Source organism: Danio rerio, chromosome 2 (assembly GCF_049306965.1).
Source record: "Danio rerio strain Tuebingen ecotype United States chromosome 2, GRCz12tu, whole genome shotgun sequence".
NCBI classification, from domain to species: domain Eukaryota; kingdom Metazoa; phylum Chordata; class Actinopteri; order Cypriniformes; family Danionidae; genus Danio; species Danio rerio.
Genome location: NC_133177.1, coordinates 36,610,359 through 36,634,093, shown reverse-complemented (window position 1 = coordinate 36,634,093; position 23,735 = coordinate 36,610,359). Strand labels below are relative to the sequence as shown.

The window sequence follows — 23,735 nt, the reverse complement described above, 5'->3', positions numbered from 1 at the left end:
ACAAATTGCAACATTACAAATTGTGAAGTTGAATGACTATATTAGCCCTTATGCTAAAATATCTTTCAGTTGGGGTGCTAGTGGCTGGGATGCACAAGAAAAGAAACCAAAAAGCCACTCTGGCGACATCCTTACATTCTTTTTATATATATTATCTCCTTACTGCTGCACAGCACTTGTTTTTGCATGCTATTCTGAACTGAGGTGGTGATTACGCAACTCAAACCAAGTCTGTTCGCATGTTGCGTCTTAAATCATGTGAAAAGTGTGAGTGCACGGTTTCCTTCACCGTTTATTGGATTTTTTGAATTTAATGTTTTAGAATTGGTTTCTAATTAAAAAGAATGGTAAATGTTTGTCATGTTTGACCAATAAAAGCTGCTTTGTAGCCTGTCTGCTTTCCTTCAGATTGATTTCATTTGACTTAAAATTAATAAATAAAATTAGCTGTTTTCAGCCTTTTTCCCAATAATCTTTTCATTTATAAAGTCACTGGTTTTATTGCTCTTGAATCTTCTGAAGTAAGTCTAAGTCATTAAATTTACAAATTTAATTGCACTTTAGTTAATTTTAAGCACTGTCCTTGTTTTGACATCTCCAAAATATGTAATTGTCAGTGGCGGCAGTCCTCCTAGTGGAAGATAGTTTCAAAAATTATTGCCAAAGTGCATGATTGTTGTTGTCTTTTTTCGGATTTAATCTTTCCCTATCATTTTAAAAAATAAATTATAATATAGGTGGTTTTCCTGGAAGCTACAGTAAGCATTGGAAAAAGCTTTTCTTAGTGATTTTGCTGTTTATGCTGATATGATGATTTGTACAGATCACAGTCACAGTCTCTCACACATGTACTGTATGATGAAGAAGGCCGTCTGTAAAGTGTTCCTCTTGCTTCTGTCACCCTATTAAACACGCTCTTGCTTTTAAAACATCAAAGTCAGCGGCTGATTGGCGTCTCTAGGCCTGATTAATTTCTCTTAGGAGGAGTCGGATGGGTTGAATCCCCTCATGTCAAGTCTTAGCATGTTGTTTGAAAATGAGCCTGATAAGAGAGCGTGAGTTTTTCCATCATGAGGATGAGAAGAGCTCCGAGGTGAATTGTGTTTTCATCTACTGTATTTTGAATGAGTGCAGCAGGGTGTCTATAGGGCGTTTTAATCTTGGAGGAAGACCAAAATGGAAAACACGACTAAAAAGGCACAGCGTGTTGAGTTTGGCCCAGTTTATGAAGTTTTTTGGGTTGTTATATTGTTATAAATTTTTTAAAAAGAATGTACATGTTGAAGGAAATAAATTTGTTTGTGGAATTTAAAAGTTATTTATTTGTGCAGTTTCTGAAAAAAAGTATACACCAATAGTTTTTATGTCTATGAGAAAAAAGTAATGTACACTCCAAAAAAAAAGAAGACATTTGGTGTTTTTTCAAACTGCTTATTTGAAATAAGTTGAATCAACATGATTCTTGAGGTTCTTTTGGGGACAACTTAATTGTTTAATATTCAATTTACTTAAAATTGTAAAAACTAATAAGTGAATTTAATTCCTTCATGTTGTCAGTTGGGTGGAACTCAACATGTTTTACTGTGGAACTCTACTTCAGGGTTATATTGAATTTGCAGTTTAGGTTAAAAGTTTAAAAGGTTATTTAATTTTTATATTTCCTGTTTTTAATTTAATTATACATTATATTAGTTTTTTGTTTAACTGTATAAAAATGATGAGTAATTTCTTGGTAAATAAATAGCTGAAATAGAAGAAGTAATTAACAATGAAACAACACATTTCTTGAAATTTCATTGGGACAACTTAATTTTTTATTTTCCATCCACATATATTTGTGTAAAAAGTGTCAAGTTAACTTAATCAATTTGTGTTGGGAAAACATGATTGAATTGTGTGAAACCCTGCATTTTTTACAGTGTAGCTTTAATATCCGTGCTCTGCCAATACAATTTTTCACTTGATTACAGACGATTTTTGGGGGGTTGTTATCAGGGCTTGACGTTAACTTTTTTGATCCCCAGCCACTTTGGCTAGTAGTGTTCTAACATTACTAGCCACTCACCATTTTCACTAACCACAGTTTTGTTGTTGGGAAAATTTATTTTATATGCTTGAAATTTGACTTTGGCATGCTAAAATTACTTGATTTAGACTTTGTTATGTCCACATGCCTCCTCATTCATGACTTTTTTGTGCTGTGTATGATCTTGCTCAATGAGCATGGGCAAATGGGTTGTGGTTTCACAGGGTGGCATTGCAATTAATTTTTATTTCACATGGCTTCTCATGGCTCAACAAGGATTCAGAATAAAAAAAAAAATAATAATTCTTGGCCTAAGATAACTGTAAGCAAAAGAAAGCAGGTGAAAAACATACCATGTGCGATAATGAAAGGATGATCATGTTAATGGTTAAAGTGAAAGCAACTTGCTGCTTACAAAAAGACCTTTAAAAAATCTGGAGCTTTTGAAAGCAGCAGGACTGTGGTTGCAAGAGTGTCGCTTTTTGTCCAGTCTATTTAAAAGAGAACCATTCACACCAGTTACGTTTTCAGGCTCAGATGCTTCTTGCAAGGAACTGATTCTTTTTTAAACTGTTAAATACTTGTGCAGTGATGGGCAGTATTTATTATACATTATACATTTATTTTAAATCCATATTTTAAATACAAAATAACATTTTGTAGTTTTTATTTGGTAGGGCTGATGAAAATGGCTTAATATTTTGTATCAAAATATTTTAGTGTCTTGTATTTTTGTATTTTAAAATACTGTAAAATGCTTTGTAAGAAATCTACATCAAGACATCATATGAATGCACCCTCTGATTGGTGCGTTGGATGTTATTGACTCTTTTATTTAAAAAAGAATGGACAAAAATTCTAGGAGAAAGAGTTTACTGTACAAATAGTTTTAGATGGATTACTGATGCCAAATGTTTGTCATTAAAACAAACAACCTAAATATAAGTCCTACAGTGGCGATTCCTACAATACTTGGCCTGTTGTTTATCAGTAGGTAAACTGTATAGTTAATGAAGAGGACAGATGTAACCCTTAAGATGTCACAACAAATGAAACACAAAAATTTAATAACCAAAAACTCCTAATACAGTTTTTACACTGAGCATTGAAGAGTTCAATTGGAAAAAAATGATTTCTTAATAATTCTGTAAACAAAAAATGTAAATTAACTTTTCATTTAATACACTTTTAAAATATGAGAGGTTGAATAATCATTGTACAGAGATGATGGCTATTTTACTGGCCACATTTGCTATCAAAAATCGTTACTTAACTAAGTCAGTTTAATGGGGAAGGGATTGATTGAATAGGTTTAATTGATGGAAGATTTGCAGAGAAATGCCATGCATCTTTGTTAAAGTATTTTGTAGTATTTAAAAAAAAAAAATACTGTATGTTATTTTGATACACGTTGTGGCTACTGTATTTCGTAGTTTATTTTGATACACCTAAAATTAAGGTATTTCTTATTTTATGTTAAAATACATTTTAATTCATTTCAAATACTTTTGCACGCATCACACCACCTGAAATCAGCCTTGACACTGAAACCCTCGTCATTGCGTCAGGATTGCCTGTCCCTCAAAGTACATGTCCCTCTCATTCGGTATTTACCTGATTTCTTTTACTCATGGAGCACAGTTATTATTGTCATCTCTTACGCTGGCCCCTCATTGGGCAATCTTATTTTTAAACTTCGCTTTTTAAAAAACTTTAATTTAAAAATAATATTTACCAGACAAATTGGCTAATAAGAGTGACTCTCCAACTCGCCACAGCTGAAATCTACACTGACATTTTTTTTTCAAAGATGATTCCTTGGATTTACTCAATATTTTTACGTTAAGTGGTTGTAAACAATTTATTTGGGCTAAATTTAAACAAATTAAGTTGAACATTATTAAACGTATTTTTTTTTGTTTAAATTCAACACAAATCAATTGCTTGCATCAGTTATGCATGCAACACTTTTTTCCTGCATTTGGCAGGTTGGTGGGTGTTAATGTCAAGCCCTGATTGTTATTATTGTTATAATCAATTATAAATATTCAAATTAAACTGACAACCAGCTCATATTGTGTTTGCAAGTTTAAGACTTATTTCTCCCAAAATGTCATTAATATATCAGTCACAATGTTCTTGTTTTTAATCAAGGGCATGCGAAGCTTCATTTGTTCAAAAGATTTCAAAGGGCTTTCTAATTGAAGAATCACCCAAATGCGTTCTGGCACATTCATGTTTATCAATTAAAGCTCCCAATACAAGCTGTCATTTGACCAGAGTGAGAATCTGTGACTTCGGAACCATTAAATCTCACATTTATGCCTCCATCTCGCTATCAGTTTGTAAATAGATGACTGATGAGTCTTTTGTGGACCGCAGCCATTAATGTCATTGTGAATTATGTTGAAACCAGAGCGGCTGCCCACCTAAATCTCCCAGATCTCTGCGCTCTGTCCATTTTAATGTGGCGATCGCATATGGAAGTTACAACTGTGTACAAAAGAGAGCACTATGGAGTGATTAATACATTGCTGGAAGCTTTATTCAGTGGGAGATGAATCTGAATCTGCCATTTTCTAATACAGATGTGCTTTCTGAGGCGCAAGTTCATCCTCCCACTCATCCAGATGTTTCTTTATTGAGTTACTCATGCAGAGCTTCACCTGTTTTTTTTTTCTATGTGAGCTGTTGCTCTGCGGTTTTATTCTTCATTAAGGACACATAGTATGGCACAATTATTTTTCGCCAGATCATGAATAGGAGCCTTAAATAGCCATTCATTGTTTGGTTTGTGGCGTGCATGTTGTCCTTCGGTTCCTACTGTATGGAAAATGATTGTTTATTGTTGTTTATACTTGGATAGCATTTATGGGTTGGTTTTCATTTGTATTTATTTAAGTTGCATCAGGGTGCAAATTAAAGGGGGGTTTAGGTTTGTTTGACCACCTTAATTAACACTGAAGATCTCAAAACAAGATGTGTTTGGGGACAGCATTTTGACAAGTTAGAAATGATTTGCTTCAACTATTATCTTTAATAATAATATAAGTAATTAAAATAATATATAATATAAATATACATTTGACAACATTGTGGTTCATATCATTGTGATTGTATGATTGCGCCTTATAATATTAATATGAAAATATTAATTGGGCAGTCTTAAACTGGCAGATCTTGGGCACTAATAGACCTTTCTTGTATATTATTTGTTGCAGCCTGGCATGGGCAAAATACATTGAAATGTATTTTAAAATAAAATACCAAATACCTCAGTTTTACATTAATCAAAATAAACTACAAAAACAGTAGCCACAACAAGTATCAAAATTAAATACTTTATTTTGTATTTTGAAAATATACAAAATACTTTTACAAGGAAGCATGACATTTCTTTGCAAACTTTCCATCACTAGGCCCATTCAATCAAACCTCTCACCATCAAACTGACTTCCTTGTAGGAATCGCTACTGTACTTATTTTAATTCACATTTATTTTATTTCTATGTAGATTGTCAAAGCAGCTTAACATAGAAGTTGTAGTAAATTAAAACTGTGTCAGTCCAGTTAATGTAGTTAATGTCTTATTTTCTATTTTCTTATTGTCTTATTTCTACATCAGCAATCCATTTAAAACTACTATTATTTGTGCAATTTTCTCAGTCTACCAAGTGTTTTTAAGTTCTTCTTTAAATGAAAGAGTCTCAGTTTATCCTCTTAGTGAACATAAGTACACCATCTTCAGCTGTTTTATATTCTGAACTTCCTCTGCATTTCCACTTGCAGCACTGAGACTGAGAATGATTATGTGCTGAAGGCTCCTCATCCTGTTTTTGGACTGAAATTTTATTTCAACTCATTCCTTAACCAAAGATGCTGATGACCCCAGATTAATAAAGGGATTAAGTCAAAAAGAAAAAAACGAATGAATGAATGACCATTACAGAAAAAAAACTATTGATCCCCCTCTATAAGTCAATGTATAAATTGCACACTGAGTTGAATTCAACGTCACATGATCCATCAGACTTCATTCTGATGCTGACTTGATGCACAGTGTAAAAAATATGAATTTCTTTTTGGAAAAAAGCTTATGAATTACATTTATAATATTTAAAGTCTTTTCTAACTGATTAAAACCATGAAACTACGATTTGTATCATTTTACAGTTACAACTACTGCATTTATGCATCATTGCATTTTATACAGCTGCATCCGAGTAATTCAGAGAATTTTTTTTTGGTTCAAATCCAGTTCATTCATCATAAATTAAAAGAGCTCTACTTCTCATTTATCTAACATTTGCCAAATTCTTTTACATTGTATGTTACAGTGTTATAAAGTGATTATACAGTGTTTACATTCTGAGATTCCAGTCCTGTAATTTGCTCTTTTGTATGTCTGTGACATCCTATATGTGACTATAACCATTCTTTTTTTATAACGAAAATAGGCTGCTTAATAGTACTTGACTATCATTTAAGATCATTATAATTGTACATAGCAGATTTTGTATGGCATGCACTGGAAATACGCTTTCATCTTTGTACTGTTTAGTTAACATTTGATTATATAGTGAATGCTGGGTTGAAGGCCACGCAACATGAATAATACAAACCAAGAAAGTGCCACGGTTTGGCCTGTGGGTTATAAAAAATTAAGCGTATAGATGCTGTACACATTTTGTTGCCAGTTTGTTTAATGGATTCCCTTGTGCTGATGTAAAACCATGCTTTTTTCACCCAATAGTTTATGACATAGGTGGGATGTAAAATATTCATTAGCCCCATATTTCTGGGTAATTCTGTTATGGGTCGGCCTTTGCTGCTCGCGTTTCGGCTAGTGTCTATCTTTTTGTATTATGTTTCTCTAATGTGGACGGTATTTGATTCAGGGTCTTAAATTATTATTGATCCTGACTTAATAGAGACCCAAATTGCTAACTCGCGGAGTGTTCAAAAAAATGTAACCTCATTAACATTGGCTTTTTCAACCGAGGCTTTGAGGACCAGTGTATGCATAGTAAGTCCTTTTTTGAGAGTGTGAATAATATTACAGTTAAGTGGATATACTAAATTAATGAGCTAGAATTTGAGTATATGGTATTCTTCCATTTACTGAAGAATTGATTAGATAGCTTTTGAAGAGTAGTTGGTTGGAATTACCTTGCTAATTGATTTTATTGTCACTTTAGATTGCTTTTTTTTCCCAGAATGAAAGTTGAAATTTAGCTGGAAAAGTGCTTTGATAAAAAGCTTTGTTCTGTCTGATCGGTAAGAAGTCAAGCTGAAGAAGTCATTTGTCTTTGTGCGGTATTAAGAACTTTGGAAGAAAAAGACTTTCTGCTCAAAATTTTGCCAAGGGGGTCTTCTTCTTCTACAAGGCCCTCGGAGCTGTGATGAATATTTCAGTAGCTTTGGTACTGGGACTTCAGTCTACAATATATTCTTTGAGACAAACTTGCAAGTATGCTTCCTATTTTAGATTATAGATGAGAGTAAAGTTTGAGAGACGGCGAAAGGAGCTTGCAAATGTGGATTTGAGCGAAAGCCATATATCAATGGAGTAGCAACTTAGAGTGACCTCAGTCTGATTGGGTTAGTCTTATATTGATGTCCTATATTAAGGAGCATTACTGTGCTGAAACATCCACCCACAGCTCAAGCTCCAGAGGAAGATGCGCACGGCAGAATCAGCAGCCTCCATTGGTTTTCTGTGGCCGTTAACCTGAATGATCACAGGAAATGTTATAATTACAGCAAGGGATTCTAAGAGTCTCTTGTTGTAAGTAAAAAAGAATATTCTAAATTGCAAGTACTAAACACTTTGTCAAAGAAGGTGAAAAAAAAGTTATTATTATTTTTAGGGGGTTCACCTCAAACTGAAAATTATGTCGTTGGATGTTGTTGTAAAACCATACGAAATTTGTTTGTCTTTAGAACACAAATATTATTCTCATCTGAAAGCTTTTTTTTCTTTCCATATACACTACCTGGCAAAATTGTGTCGTCAATCCCAGTTGTAAGAGCAACAAATAATAATTTGACTTCTAGTTGATCATTTGGAAAAGTGGCCGAAGGTAGATTTTTCCAATGAATCTTTGGTTAAACTGCATCCCAAACATCACAAATACAGCAGAAGACCTATCGGAACCTGCATGGACCCAAGATTCCCACAGAAATCAGTCAAGTTTGGTGAAGGAAAAATCATGGGTTGGGGTTACATTCAGTATAGGGGCATGCAAGAGATCTGCAGAGTGGATGGCAACATCAACAGCCTGAGGTATCAAGACATTTGTGCAGCCCATTACACTACAAACCACAGGAAAGGGCAAATTCTTCAGCAGGATAGCGCTCCTTCTCATACTTCAGCCTCCACATCATAGTTCCTGAAAGCAAAGAAGGTCAAGGTGCCCCAGGATTGGCCAGCCCAGTCAGCAGACATGAACATTGTTAAGCATGCCTTGGCTAAGATGAAGGAGGAGGCAGAAGATGAATACAAAGAATCTTAATGAACTCTGGAAGTCGTGCAATAATGCTTTCTTTGCCTTTCCAGATGACTTTATTAATTCTTTTTCCACTGCAATATGACTTTATATTCTTTACTGTACATTATTTCTGTTAAGTGGCAATACTTTTGTCTAAGCAAAGTCAGACCTTACTGTCGTAATTAAATATTTAAAAATCAAGGCATGATCGTATTTTATTTTGGTCAAATAAGCGTAATCTAGAGGCCTTTGCCTTTCATATAAGCCATTTTTGATACCAAATAATCAACTAAATCAAGTTATTATTTGTTGTTTCTAAAACGTGGATAGGCGACTAGACTTTTGTCAGGCAGTATAAAATATGATTATCCAAAATTCTTCAAAACATTAAAGGGTTGGTTCACTCAAGAAATATAATTCTTATTAATTACTCAAGTTGTTCGAAACCCCTGAGACTTTTGTTCGTGTTTGGAACACAAATGAAGATATTTTAGGTGAAATCTGACAGCTTCCTCATCCTCCATAGACAGTTTCCTGACTCGTTTAAAGTCCAGAAAGGTACCATAAACATTCTCAAAACAGACTATATGCTTTCATTGTTTCACTCAGTATATTATAAAGCACATAAAATAAAAATATTGATTTTATTTTTAACAATTTCTATTTCTCAGTGTAAGTAAATTGCACGCGTTGATTTGTATTGTGCAGTGATGTATACCTGGATGCCCACACATGACTTTTTGTGTTTAAAAACGTGCACCCTATTTTGACACTGAGGAGAAGGAACTATTGAATAAAGTAGTTATTTTTGAATTATATGTGCACAAATGTTTTCTATTAGTTGTTATTTTTGTATTATATGAGTGCACAAAAGTTTTCTCGTAGCTTAAAAATATTCATATTGTACCATTAAAGACACTTGGACTGTTTTGAGAATGTTTTTTGGTGCCTTTCTCTAATGGGTTGTGACTGTTGCCAATATTGTTGTCGAATTTCACCTAAAATATCTTAATATGTGTTACAAAGACAAACAAAGGTCTCAGGGATTTGAAATTACTTAAGTAATTAATAACATAATTTTTGTCTTTGGGTGAACTTACACTTTAGGACAAAAATGTTAATTAAATCAATGTGAACTGAACGGTTCAATTCATACATTCATTTTCTTGTCGGCTTAGTCCCTTTATTAATCCGGGGTCGCCACAGCGGAATGAACCGCCAACTTATCTAGCAAGTTTTCTGGGAAACATCCACACACAAACACACACACACACACTCATACACTACGGACAATTTAGCCTACCCAATTCACCTGTACTGCATGTTTTTGGACTGTGGGGGAAACCGGAGCATGCAAACTCCACACAGAAATGCCAACTGAGCCAAGGATCGAACCAGCGACCCAGCGACCTTCTTGCTGTGAGGCGAACGTGCTACCCACTGCGCTACTGCGTCGCCCTAATTCAGGCTTGTACGCCCATATAAACATTTTTTTTTACACTCTATTTTAAGGTGACATAGTTACAGTGTTTATTTAACTGCTGAGTCATATTAATTAACTAAATGTACTTTCTAAATGGTTGGGGTTACGTGGGTTATGTTTAGGGTTAGTTACTTGTACTGCATGTATAATTCATTGTAATTACTATTGTAAGTGCATAAAACATGTAATTACCTCACCTTAAATTAAAGTGTTACCTATTTATTTTTTTCATCAAACTTGACATGTATATGACAGTTACCAAGCAATCAAACAAAGTGTATGTTTACCCCATACACTGTAATGTTTAAAGAGTGGCAACCACATTTTAATACCTGAATAATCCCCTAAATTGTCATTTTGTGTCTGTGCAAAACTGCAATGATTAACACTAAGCTAACAATAGCAGCATTCTGGCTTATTGCCATTTAGTATTCACAGTGAACAAAACCAATGGTGGGCGATTTTTAACTAAACCGCCATTGACAGAAACATCATGTTTTGTATATGCCTGTAAGACTGTTTGCTAAGCCTTTACCTGAAGTGTTGCCAAGTCCGTGTATTATAAGTGATGCTTATAAAGCGTATTTGGGCTTAAGCATACCAGTTGATGGAATAAATAAAGTGGGCTGGTGCAGATTGCGATATTCTAGCGTGTGGCCTTTTTTAAAGATTACTCATTTGCATAAAAATTCATTATGAGCTTGTTCTTACTTGCTGTTTTTAACAAGATCTGGCAACACACATGGAGTCAAGCTGCTTACAGAGCATACCTGTCAACTGTGGGATTTAAAAATATGCCCCCCTCCCCTCCTTATATACTTGTACTTATTTCGGACTAGTTTTAGTCAGGGGCTTTGCTAGATATAAAGCTCTTACTCAAAAAAAAAAAAAAAAAAAAAATATATATATTATATATTATTTAAACTTTGTTTAATGTGCCCCAGTAAATGGGGTATAGCGACACCCCTCGTTTTAGTCTTATTTTAGTGTTCTGAATCATTTTAGTTTTAGTCAACTAAATTTCACAAGATTTTAATCAACTAAATCCAATGTAGATTTAGTTGACTAATATATATTTAATTTAATTTTAGTGTAATTTAATTACATACAGTATTGTATGCATTTATTTTTTATAAAATATTCTTCTATATTTTCTAAAATATAACTTCTTATAAAATATAAAATATAGCTTTTCAATTAAAGACCAAAAATTGCATTGAAAATTGAAAATGCATTGTTTATTTATATCATAAGTAAAATTATGTATCGGCAATCAATCCACATGATAATCACCAGTGGACTAGTTACTTTTCAAATGTGTGTGTGTGTGCGTGTGTGTGTGTGTGTGTGTGTGTGTGTGCGTGTGTGTGTGATGAATCACACACCAAGATTATTTTGAATGAATATTTTCCAAAAAAACATCAATCACATTGTTGTTTCATTTTTAATAGTCAACAAAAATGTCAGTATATTTTTATTATAGTTGTCGTCATCATCACTTAATTTTTATTTAGTTTTCGTCAGGTTTTCTTCAGTATAGAAACTTCTGTTACATGAATTGACTGATTCAGATATAGGAAGGGCGTTGAAGTAAATGTGGCTGTTTTAATACCAGGGTTTATACGGTCATGAAAAACCTGGAAAAGTCATGGAAGTTTGACATGGCATTTTCCAGGCCAGGAAAAATTAAGGAAAATCTGAAAAAACCACAAAGTTTTGGAAAAGTCAAGGAAAACAAATATCTGTATACTTGAATATAGGTTATTTTCCTCTTTTCTGTCCTTGGCCAATCACATACTCTCACATTATTAGTGCGGTGTAAGCATTATCTGAATCAGTTTTACATAGATATAAATATAAATTGGAACTAAATAAATTGTTGCCTGTTTTACAATATGCTGTAATAAAGTTGAACAAGCATTGCTTTTCTTTTACCACACATATGTAGACATTGCATGAAACATTAGGTCATGAAAATTTACTTGAAAGTCTTAGAAAAATCATGGAAAAGTCATGGAATTTTAGTAGTAAAATGTGTATGAACCCTGTAATATTAATTTTAACGTGCTTTCAAGCTAAAAGAAAGCAAACGTTTAATTCTCTTGAACAGCTCTTGCAATTATAACACATTTGTGATATAGAAAGATAAAAAATAAAGATGAAAGAAAGATAGAAAGATTAAAAATAAGGGCGAAATATGGGAAATACTTTAAAAGGATAATAGCGGGATTGAATGGTAAAATACAGGAGAATCCTGGAGGGTTGACGGGTATGGTACAGAGAGAGAGAGACAAGAATGTTTAAATATATCATTTACATAGAGTTATTATTATTATTTTTAAATAAAGGGACCCTAATCTGCAAACAAAAACAAACCTTGGTTACAAAGCCATTTATTTACTACAGTATGAGGAAAACCTGATGATAGTCTCTCTTTCTCTCTACTGTTGTCATCTTTTTTTCTGTCCGTTGACTCCTTGCACCTCATTTCCCTTTTTGTGACAGCCCCCACAGTCATCTTCTGTTCTTATTTTGTATCTTACCTCTTTTCCCACCTCTCGGTAACAGTATTTTTGGCTTGTTCCTGTGTCTGTGACTGGCGGTGTGATTCATTATGGGGGTTGGTGAGTGTTGAGTGATTCCCTAAAGGAGCTCAAACCAGGCTAAGGCGTGTGAATTGTGTCAAAAACTGTTTTTTCCTACCTTGTGCTGATGATGGTTATTGCAGAGGAGTCACATATGCGATGTAGGGTATTGGACGGGGTGCAGGTGAGGTGTAGTTATAGGGGCCTAGTCGCTGCAGGTGTTGAGAGAACTGTAAATCTTGTGTTTCCTCCTCCACATGGCTGGCTTTAGCGTTTGCTAGTTGCTGATGTGAGCCCCTCCATCCGAACTGCCGCGGGGGAGCTTTCAACACCTGGTCATGTGTGAAATCAATCGGCTTTCCCATCCAGCGAGAGGGAGAAATTAGCCGCAGGTCTCCTCCGACTTCAGGCTGGAGTCTGTTGCTGTGTAAACTTTCTTGCCTTTGGCCTTTTACACTTAGGGTTGATTGGAAAAGCCGCACGTGCTGTAATTGCTCCCAGCAAGATTTGGACAGCCATTAAGTGTTTTCTAGTTTATCCCAATTAAACCTGAGAAAGCGTGTAGTTTTACTGTTGCTGTGCAAATTACATTGTCTTGGATGTATTTAGTTTTTGGTTAGCATTTTTAATGGGGTTTGAAAGTGACTTTGTTTAACAATTGTGCTTTGTAAAATAAAGATGCAGGTAAGGGATGCCAGTGTTAATTGTATGCTGCTTTTAGCTATATAAATAACAATAATGACCATAGATCTGTGATGCACAAAGAAAGCAGTCATATTCCATAATTATTGGGTTTTATAACCTTCAGATAAAATCAGATAATGAAGAATCGCAATTGTCCATGGTTAGTTAATGATTAAATTAATGATTATAATCTGTTTCTTTGCTGTTGCCTACAAGTGAAAATAATTATATGTAACTTAAAGAGTCATACAGAGCTTTGATACCAGTGTCAGATGAGTTTAAAGGGACTTTTTGTCTAAAACAGAACATTTTCTTTTCGGCTTAGTCCCTTTATTCATCAGGGTTTGCCACAGCGGTATGAACCGCCAACTTATCCAGCACGTTTTACTCAGCGGATGCCCTTCCAGCTGCAACCCATCTCTGGAAACACCCATACTCTCTCATTCACATACATACACTATGGATAATTTTAGCTCACCCGATTTACCTGTACTGCATGTCTTTAGACTTGTGGGGAAAGCCAGAGCACCTAAAGGTTACCCACGCAAACTAGGGGAGAACATGCATTCTCCACACAGAAATGCCAACTGACCCAGCCGATGCTCGAACCAATGACCTTCTTGCTATGAGGCGACAGCACTACCTGCTGCGCCACCGTGTCACCTAAAACAGAACATATCTTGACAAAATATGTATTGTCTATCATTTTAAAGTCTGAACTCAAAGGTAGGGTGACAGTTGAGGGGTTGAAATATAAAATTTTATCACAAACAAACATGCCTTTCTTGTCGCTTGTCGTGTAGGGCTATAAAAAAAATGTAATAAAAAGAAATAAAAATCTTACTGGCCATGCGCAAAGTCCAAAGCGCAGTGCACCAATGCATTAGGGGCGTGTCAGAATCTACTTTTGCTAATATAAGGACGGAAAAATACCACGGCACATGATCTAAAAGGGTTGAGCTTATTTTCCTAATGAGTTATAGGTGTGTTTTGAGAATAAACCAATCAGAGTCTCATCTCCCATTCCCTTTAAGAGTCTGTTGCGTCTCGCTCATGGCACATTTGCTATTTACATGAACGAAAGTGTAAGTGGAAAAACTGAGCATTTAACTAGCAAGAAAACAGTTAAACAGAGCACCTACAGCACGAGAATGAGAGATAAGCCTCCTCATTATCTAATTTCACTTTCGCTCTCGTGGATAGGGAAACCTTGTACGACATCAATTAGCCTAAAAATAATTCATTTTATTTGCTAAGCACAAAGATTTGTTTCAAAACTATTTCTAAATCTAATTTCCAGCAAACGAAAAAATGAACAATAATAAGGAAGTGTGTTCAAAAACCTGAGTTATATCCGAAAACACATGCTGTCCCCCAAATGATCTAAAACCTGACAGGTGGGCAAATCTAAGCTTGTTTTTAATAAAACCAATATAAATATGCATATAATAAATAATACTGCTCATAATAATGACATTATACAAACGCAAATTGTCATGAGTAAACTGAAAAAGCCCCCCGAAATGAAGAAGGCATGAAGGCAGTGGTTTTTATATTTATGTAGGCTAGAAAATAAAATGTTTTGTAATATTTTAATCCTTTATATTTATATCCTATATATATCCTTATTATATCATATATATATATATATATATATATATATATATATATATATATATATATATATATATATATATCCTTAATATTTTAATTATTTTTATATGTAAAGATATTTGCGTATTGCTCTTCATCTTGTGTGTATTAAGCAATGTGTAAGCAAGGCGCACATCTTACGCGCTCTGCGCTGGACAATAGACCGACTTTGTTTTGTTCTATTGAAAAATCTATTATAGTTTCTCAAAATAGCAACATGCCAGCAATGTACCTCAACACGCATTCCTTTTTAGACCAGAATGTCTATGGGCGCACATATGAGCGCAAATGCATTTGCTATTTAAAAAGCATGGTGCAAAACGTCAAAACGACGCTTGCGCCAAGCTGAAACTCGCAAAAAACAATTGCGTCACGCCTTGCGCCACATTTCGCCCGGTGTATGATAGGGCGCTTAGTGTATCTTGTGCGCATTTAGACTTGACTTTTGTCCAGTTTGGTGCCTCATACAGTACATGACGCATATTCTTTATGGTGGTTGGTTGGCATCCATCAATCCTACAATGCGTCACCGCTGTTCACAGGAAGATGTGGGTTAGACTGCAGCCAAAATGAAATAACTTACCAAGTAATGGACAAACCCATCATATTGTAAAGATAACTAAGTTACTACATTTAAAGAGTAATGTTTTACAGTATTACTTACTGTCAAAAGTAATGCCTTTTATAGTAACACTTTACTAGAAACGCGTTGTTGCCCAACACTGCTTTTGAACTATCATTTGTGTTTGTACAATAGATCAGTGTTTCCCAACCCTGTTCCTGAAGGCACACCAACAGTACACATTTTCAAACTCTCCCAAATTAAACACACCTGAATCAGCTCATTAGAACATAAGAAGAGAGTCCAAAAAATATGTGCTGTTAGTGTACCTGCAGCAACAGAGTTGGGAAACACTGCCCTAGATTGCTACTTAATGTTCATTGTAGACAGCTACTGATGTAAGCAGTATAAGTAAATTATTTAGCATTCAAGAAAACAAATGTTAAGCACATCTGCTACTGCGGTATTAGAACAGCTACAAGGAAGCTACTCTGTCATAGTATTAGCATAATTACTGTTTGTACGGTAATTGTCTCTTACAATAGAGAATCCAAACACGATGTAACAACACAGTTTATCTACACAATGCTTCAGTTTAAAGCTATTTACTTTCTTCATTTGGAATTGGGAAATCTCTTTAGGCTGAAGGACATGGAAGTTTGTCTCATCCACACCTTTCTTTTGTTCTGTAGGTGATATTTGTAAATTGCAGTCCAGGAGGGTTCAGCGGTGCGGGGAGGTGACGTTGACCGGATGCGTGTAGCGGAGCGTGCCGTGTGGCTTTGACCATGAGCCGGCTGATGTTGGGCCGGACCCTGGAGCGGATTTGCAAGGCTGTGCTGTTGCTCTGCCTGGTGCACTTCCTCATCATGATGATCCTCTACTTCGATGTCTACAGCCAGCGTTTCGACATCTTCAGCCGCTTCAACAATGGCCGTGGAGCAAATAACTCTCGAGGAGCCCACCACTATTACTACAATTTCTCCAGCGGAAGGCCCAACACTACCTTTGCGAGCTACTTGGCCACAGCTGACCATCTTCTGCCTAGCACCAAGCCAGAGGCAAACCACACACCGCCAACCCCAAAACCATTACCACCATGTCCAGAGGTCCCTCTTGGTCTTGGTAAGTTACTTGTTTGGAGCATAGTACATAGAAGTTTGAGTGCTGGGGTTTCAGACATAAGTAATATTGTGACAAAACATAAAGCAATTGCACAGTGCACTATTGTTATTAATGTTAATATTATTATATTATTATACAGCTTCTGGTCAACTGCACACTAAAACTGAATATTCAGCCTTTCTATCAGAAAAGGCATTAAACTATTTGTATTGAATTGGTCCTCAATACAAACACACATACAATGTTTAGCATGTGTTTATTAATTTGTGTTTGAGAAAGAGTGAGAGAAAAAGAAAGATGAATCGGATGAAAACACTTTTTACTATGTTCAAACTGAGCTTTTAAAAAATATGAATAGAAATTAATGAATAATATAATAATTGATAATATAGTGAATTGCAGCAAATCATTTTTTGTCAGAAACATTTTGTTTTTCATTCTTTGCTGTTTTGTTAAGTTGTCTGTTCAGAGTTTGGGGAGAATCGTGATTTGCATTATGTAAAAATTGTTTGCTGATCAATGTTAAGCCAAAATGGAATAAGCTTATTTAATGCAGTGATCAAGTCTCTTGAGGAATTGAATTAAGCCACTCAATTCAAATGGATATCAGAGATTTGGTTAAATGGGATTTTTAAAGGATGGTCAGAAATCTCTCAGATTTCATTTAAATATCTTCATTTGCATTTCAAAGATGGACATATTTAGTATGGGTTTGGAGTAACATGAGGGTTGAATAAATTATAACAACATTTTCATTTTGGGGTGAACTAGCCTGTTTATGCTTTGTTGAATTACTACGGTATCCATTAAATGAATGCTGAGGTGGCTTATAACTATGCACACACAGAATCTGTGCGTGCAGAATTCCGCAGATTTCCACAGATTTTTCACCCATCATTGATTCTGCTTATTTACTTGAGTAAATGTGTGTTTATTCAGTTTTTTAATTCATTTCAATATTGTTATTGACTAATTTGAAAGTGTTCATATGATTTATTTACAATACAGTTTGTAAAGTCATATTTTCTGTCTTTTATTAAATATATTATATGAGAGACTTGCTTTGTTTACCAAATAAAAAGGATCTCATTGGATTTGCACTGTAAACATTAAATAAAAGTTAAAAAGGTATTCTTTTTTCTTTCATATAATAAGGTTTTAGTTATGATACTCCCAAAATTATTCCGCATAAATCCACAGATTTTTTTTTTACAAAATTCCCCACAGAAATAATATAAAATGTCCGCAGATTCTGTCTGGCCCTACTTATAACCCTTGGCTAGGCAACACTTTCTTTTTTTAAATTGGCAAACTCTTTGCAAGGAACTCGATCAGGCTGGCTTCATAAAAAGAACAAAATCCCTCTCATAACTACATAACTAGTCAGTTGTGAGAGGGAATAGAATAATATAAATAATACGACAGTAACACATGGAAGGCACTCGGGCCTCAATTAGTGGTCTGAACAGTTGAAATGTAGGAAACAGAAGATGACTGGTGTGCTATAAGGGACATGTGGGCAGGACCACAGCCACTGTTCCCCATCTCAGAGCCATAATAGATTCTCTCCAGACTCCAATTACTGTAAAAGCAGTTGCCTCGCTCTGTTTTCTAAGCTGACTAGAGAGTTAAAATGGATTTAACATCAGCATGTTCTTCAGCACACTTATATTTTATCCGCCAAACCGATTTATTACCCGTCTCTTACGCAGTGTATGACGCGTTCAGAGAAAATGACCTGTGTGCACGACTAACAGGACTGTACAAATTTACAATCCAATTACTATGTCCATGTCAGTCTGTCCATGTTCAATGTAGAACAAAATGTAACTTCAGTAGAAAAGGACAAATCTGCAGCCTAGCACTTCTTCAGGTGAAGTGATTATCTATAGAAAACTCAAATCTCTGTTTATTATGAGGCGAAATACACCTTCCAGAATAGTGTCCTCCATCTGCATGAAGAAAAATCTCATTAATTAATATGTCATTGCACTGCATTTTCGAGCTCATAATAGGCCAAACCTTCATAATGAATGTGCAGCAGAGCTATTTGATATGCCTGCAAGCAGTGGGCCTTTGCCACCCATATCCTTCTAATGAGTTTAAAGCACATCTCTGGAGGGAGTTGAGCTGTGTCATATGACTCGTATGCAGCTAGCCAGCTCAGAGGTCTCTCCTTTCCTCCGTTTTCGTATTTAGTCAAGTCCCCCCCTCTTGAGTAATGACAGAAACCCAAGATGGCCATCTCCGAACTTGTTATTTTCATGCTACGGGCCAAAAATGCAGAGCGAATTTGATAGATGCCTTTGAGGGCTCTTCATGAAATTTGCCTCATCCGTAAGGGCAGGGTGGAATCTGTCATTCCCTTAAATGTTGACAGGAAGCATTCAAATGAAAACGTTCTACTGTATTCCCACTTTTCCAAGCTTTTTTGCTTCCGCTTCCTATCTTCTAGCTGCTGTAAGTACAAAGCGCACCCTATGTACAGCAACGTTTTCAAAGACATCCAGTGTTTTCAGATGCTGTTTTAGGAACTCGCAGCTTTTTTTTTTCTTCTGTTTGGAAGTAGGCTCATTTTACAAATACCCTAGAGTTAAACAGTTGTTACCTTTTTTTAATTTATTGAGTCAATCTCTGGGTCTGGCAAAACACTTTTAGCTTAGCTTAGCTTAGCATAAATTATTGAATTGGTTTAAATTATTAGCATCTTTCTTAAAAATAACTTAAAAAAGAGTTTTGAAAATGGTCCTATTTAAAGCTTGACTAATTCTATTGTGTACTAAGATTATGGAAAATTAAAACTTGCTACTTTCCTGCCCTACCATGGCTGCAGCAGGTGAAAGGGTATTATGCAGTGCTGTTACGTAGCAGGGGACTATTTTTAGGTGCAGCATAATCTACGCGCCTGCTGCCGCTGTGGTATGTGATCAAAAAGTTCTTTAATTATGATGCCAGAATGAGAGTAAAGTTCCTAGCCATATCGACCTAGAAAATACCTAGCCTAAATGGATGTTGAGGTGGCTTATAAACCTTGTCCAGACAACATCTTTTTTTTTTTTTTTTTTGAATTGGCAAACTGTATAAAAGAAACTGGATGAAGCTGGCTTCATAAAAAAAAAATCATAATTTTACGGTTTATTTCCAGCAGCTGAGGTGCGGAAAAAAATGTATAATAACGGCAGCTAAATTACATAAATTTACTGTAAAATATCAGAGGTTGAATTACAGAAATTTACTGTAAAATAACAAAAGTTGAATTACAGAAATTTACCAGAAATAAAAATTTAAGGAAATTTCTGTAATTTAATGCCTATCATTTTATGGTAAATTTCTGTAATTTAAGAGCCGTTATTTAACTTTTTTTTCCGGCATCCCAGCTTAATAGTTCCTAGACATATCAACCTAGAAAATACCCAGCAGGTACAGGACGTCTACATGACATCAGATTGACATTGTACTTCATTTTGTTTGTTAATAAAAATCGGGTTGATGTCAGAAACCATTGTCAGGCGCATTTTGGTTACTTTCCAATGCAACCTAAAAACAACCAAATATCAACATCTAAATGATGTTTCAACTTGATGTTGAGTGGACGTTACCACTATAATGTCTATCAGATGTTGGATTTTGGTTGCCATACAGTACTTGACAAAAATGTCAGTATTTGACGTCAATATGATGTTGTTTTAAGACAGGGGTGTCCAAACGCGGTCCTGGAGGGCCGGTGTCCTGCATATTATAGTTCCAACCCCAATTAAACACACCTGAACCGGCTAATTAAGCTCTTTCTAGGTATACAAAAAGTTCCAGGCAGGTGTGTTGGAGTTAAACTATACAGGACACTGACACTCCAGGACCGAGTTTGGACACCCCTGTTTTAAGATGTTGGCTTGATGTTGGATTTTGGTCACTTTCTAGTACAACCTAAAATCAACAAAATATCAACGTCATTTCACAACGTTATTAGACATCAAAATAAAAATCTAAATCTAACCAAATATTTACGTCTTATGATTTTTGTGTCTGCTGGGTAGCACCTGGTCATTAAAACAGTTTTAGTCCAAAATCTAACTAAAGAAGAGTCAGGCTTTAAATAGAAAAAATATCAAACTCTAATGGTCTAATCCAATTCAATGATTTATGCTAAGCTAAGCTACACGTGCTCCTGTCAGACCCAGAGATCGGCTGGATAGGTTTACCTTAAAACTGCTAACACTCTACTCTTTAACTCTGAAATGAGCCTATTTCCAAAGAAAAGTTTAATGTTCCTTTAAAGTGTGGAACAGGCTGTTTATGAGACCATCCCCAGCCTCTCTAGTTCAAAGCCACATTTCAGTTTGTCATTGGCAGCGCAGCTTACTGTTCAATATGCCACCGTAATGAGTATTTGATGTCAAAGCAAGACAAGTGCATCTGTAGTTACCGCTCGCTCTTTGGTGATTAGAAAACTGTAAAAATTTTGAAAAATCGTCCTGATTGAGATGCCATTGAGCCGTTATTAGCCCAAAGAGATTTCGCAAATGAACATTGATTGCATTCAGCGCACCCTTTCCATCATCCTGTTTACAAGAGCTGACCGGTTGATGTTAGTTTAGAGAGACTCTAATGTAATTGAGGCATGTAAGAAGCAGAAGTTTCCAGCAAGACTTCTGTGCCGGTCCCAGGTGCACATAGAACAGATATGTTATTGCGGCAGAGGCCTGAGGGGAAAAGCCAGGGTCTGTGGTAGATTGCATCCCAGCTGGCAGGTGTGGCTCGTGGGTGATGATGACTCACCGGTGCCTGGTGTCTTCCTGTGTCAGTGTGTGGCAGACACCACATTAACGGCAGGAGGCCTTCCGTGTTATTATCACCCACAGGCAATTAATGCATTAGAAATGTCCTACAGCAAACAGAAAGGCTTATAGCTGTAGGTTTATGACATTGAGGCTTGAAAGTGAAAGAGCAGGCAGTTCTCATTTTCACTGGTAAAATTTCAGTCATTATTATTATGTAATTTTCTGAGAACAAAAAAAAAAAAAACTCAAATACAAATATTGCTGTTTAGAGTTTTTTCTTCTGTATAAAATGACAGAAGATAGTCAGATTAACAAAAGTTTTTATTTGTTGTGACTGAACATAAAGGGTGACCAACGTCATCTGAAATTAAAATGAAATTAAAATTTAAATGTCTGATAATATTTTTTCTTCTGGAGAAAGTCTTATTTGTTTTATTCCGGCTAGAATAAAAGCAGTTTTAAATTTTTTTAAAAGCCATTTTAAGGTAAAAATTATCAGCCCCTTTATGCAATTTTTTTCCGGTAGTCTACAGAACAAACCACTGTTATACAATGACTTGCCTAATTACCCTAACCTGCCTAGTTAACCTAATTAACCTAGTTGAACCTCTAAATGTCACTTTAAGCTGGATAGAACTTTCTTGAAAAATATTTAGTAAAATATTATTTATTGTCATCGTGGCAAAGATAAAATAAATCAGTTATTAGAAATAAGTAATTAAAACTATTAGAAATATGTTGTAAAGATCATCTCTCTGTTAAACAGAAATTGGGGGAAAAATATACAGGGGGGCTCATATTTAGGGGGGCTAATAATTGTGACTTTAACTGTAAATATTAGGGTTTGTGGATGTCAACCAATTTGGCATGATATGATGTCTAATGTGAAACATCACAATGGATGATGGCATCGTCCCCATAGCCAGCAGTGAATTAATTATTTATGAATAAGTCATTAATTTATAATAAATTAATTATTTGTAGCCTACCCTTCCAACCACCTGTAGCCTACCCTTCCAACCACCTGACCCGCATGGTCTTTGTTTTACCCTTAACCAAATCATAAATAAATAAATAAAGTTACACACAAATTATCACCTGTCAATCACTTTTTCCGCGGGAATCTGACATGAATAGGTTTAAAATTACTAAGAACAAGTGTGAAAGCGAAAGATTGAAGCCGTGTACTGACGCTGTGACACGTTACCTGATTCTTGTTACTTTGCACTTTTTTTGTGACCACATGTTTTTACATTCTAATTATTAAGTTGCTAAAAATACTACAATCGTATGAAATATTCACTGAAAATATTTAATTTGCTGCTTGTTCCAACTAATAATTCCAACTTATAGTTCCAACTAATTTAATATTTTGTTGAACCAACACAATATTTTGGCACAATTTAATTGTTTTATGTTCAATCCACTTAAATTGTTAACTTTATCGATTTGTGTTGGGACAACATTTAGGAATTGTGTGGAACCCAGCATTTTTTTTTAAATAAACTATTATGTGTTCTTTGAAAGTGTGTACTTGGATTATATGAGTGGCATAAAATGGTCTTAAAATATATAAATAATATTATAAAAAAAATAATATTATTAAAAATATATAAAACATTAAAAATAATATTATTAAAAGATAAACAATTTTATTGCTTTTTGCAACACATTTTGGTGCAATATTTAACTTAGATTACATGACATTTAAAAGAAGTCTCTTTTGCTCACCAAGGGTATATTTATTTGATCACACTAAATTAAATCAGTGATTCTGTGAAGTATTAGTTCATGTTAAAACAACCTAATTCAAGCATGATTCAACTATATTTTAGAATGCTATTTATTCTTGTTATTCAATGTTGAATTTTTAGCATCATTACTCCAGTCCTCAGTTTTGCACTATCATTCAGAAATAACTTGCTGAATTACAACATTTTGTATTAAAGATAAAAATGTATCGCATTCTGCCTTCATGAAAATAATGTTGTAAATATGACAAGTGCGCCTTTACAAATGAATAGTTCTGTCAGAGACTCATTTCAGTGTCTCACAGAGCTGATGTGTTGAGATACTGTAGCCTGCAGCATTCTGTTCGTGACCAGATTTCAGTAAAACGTGGCCTGGTGCCTGCCGACCAGCTGGCTCAAATAACCCTGGCCCACAGGAAACTGACAATCGGCTCCATGAGGATGGACAGACATTCTCTCTGGCCCACTGACATTGTTCTTCCACTAAAGTTCCATTAAGTTAGATGGGAAAAGCTCAGTGGTTTGGGCACCGGTAACACTTCAGCAGAAAGAGATTGTGAGACCCGAGAGGTAAACACTGAGAGATCAGAAACGATT

The 23,735-nt window shown here is 35.1% G+C and overlaps 1 protein-coding gene across 2 annotated transcripts in view; it reads left to right on the top strand.

Annotated features, from left to right (window-relative positions):
• Positions 1-23,735, top strand: part of b4galt2 (UDP-Gal:betaGlcNAc beta 1,4- galactosyltransferase, polypeptide 2) — a 201,831-nt gene that overhangs the window by 14,913 nt on the left and 163,183 nt on the right. Inside the window, exon 2 of one of the 2 annotated variants that reach the window (XM_005163473.6) lies at positions 16,177-16,609. In XM_005163473.6, the coding sequence (XP_005163530.1) occupies positions 16,273-16,609 (337 nt within the window). In that variant the 5' untranslated portion in view covers positions 16,177-16,272. Of the gene's footprint in view, positions 1-16,176; positions 16,610-23,735 lie in introns of those variants that run through there. The other variant, NM_001128385.1, reaches the window with a different exon arrangement.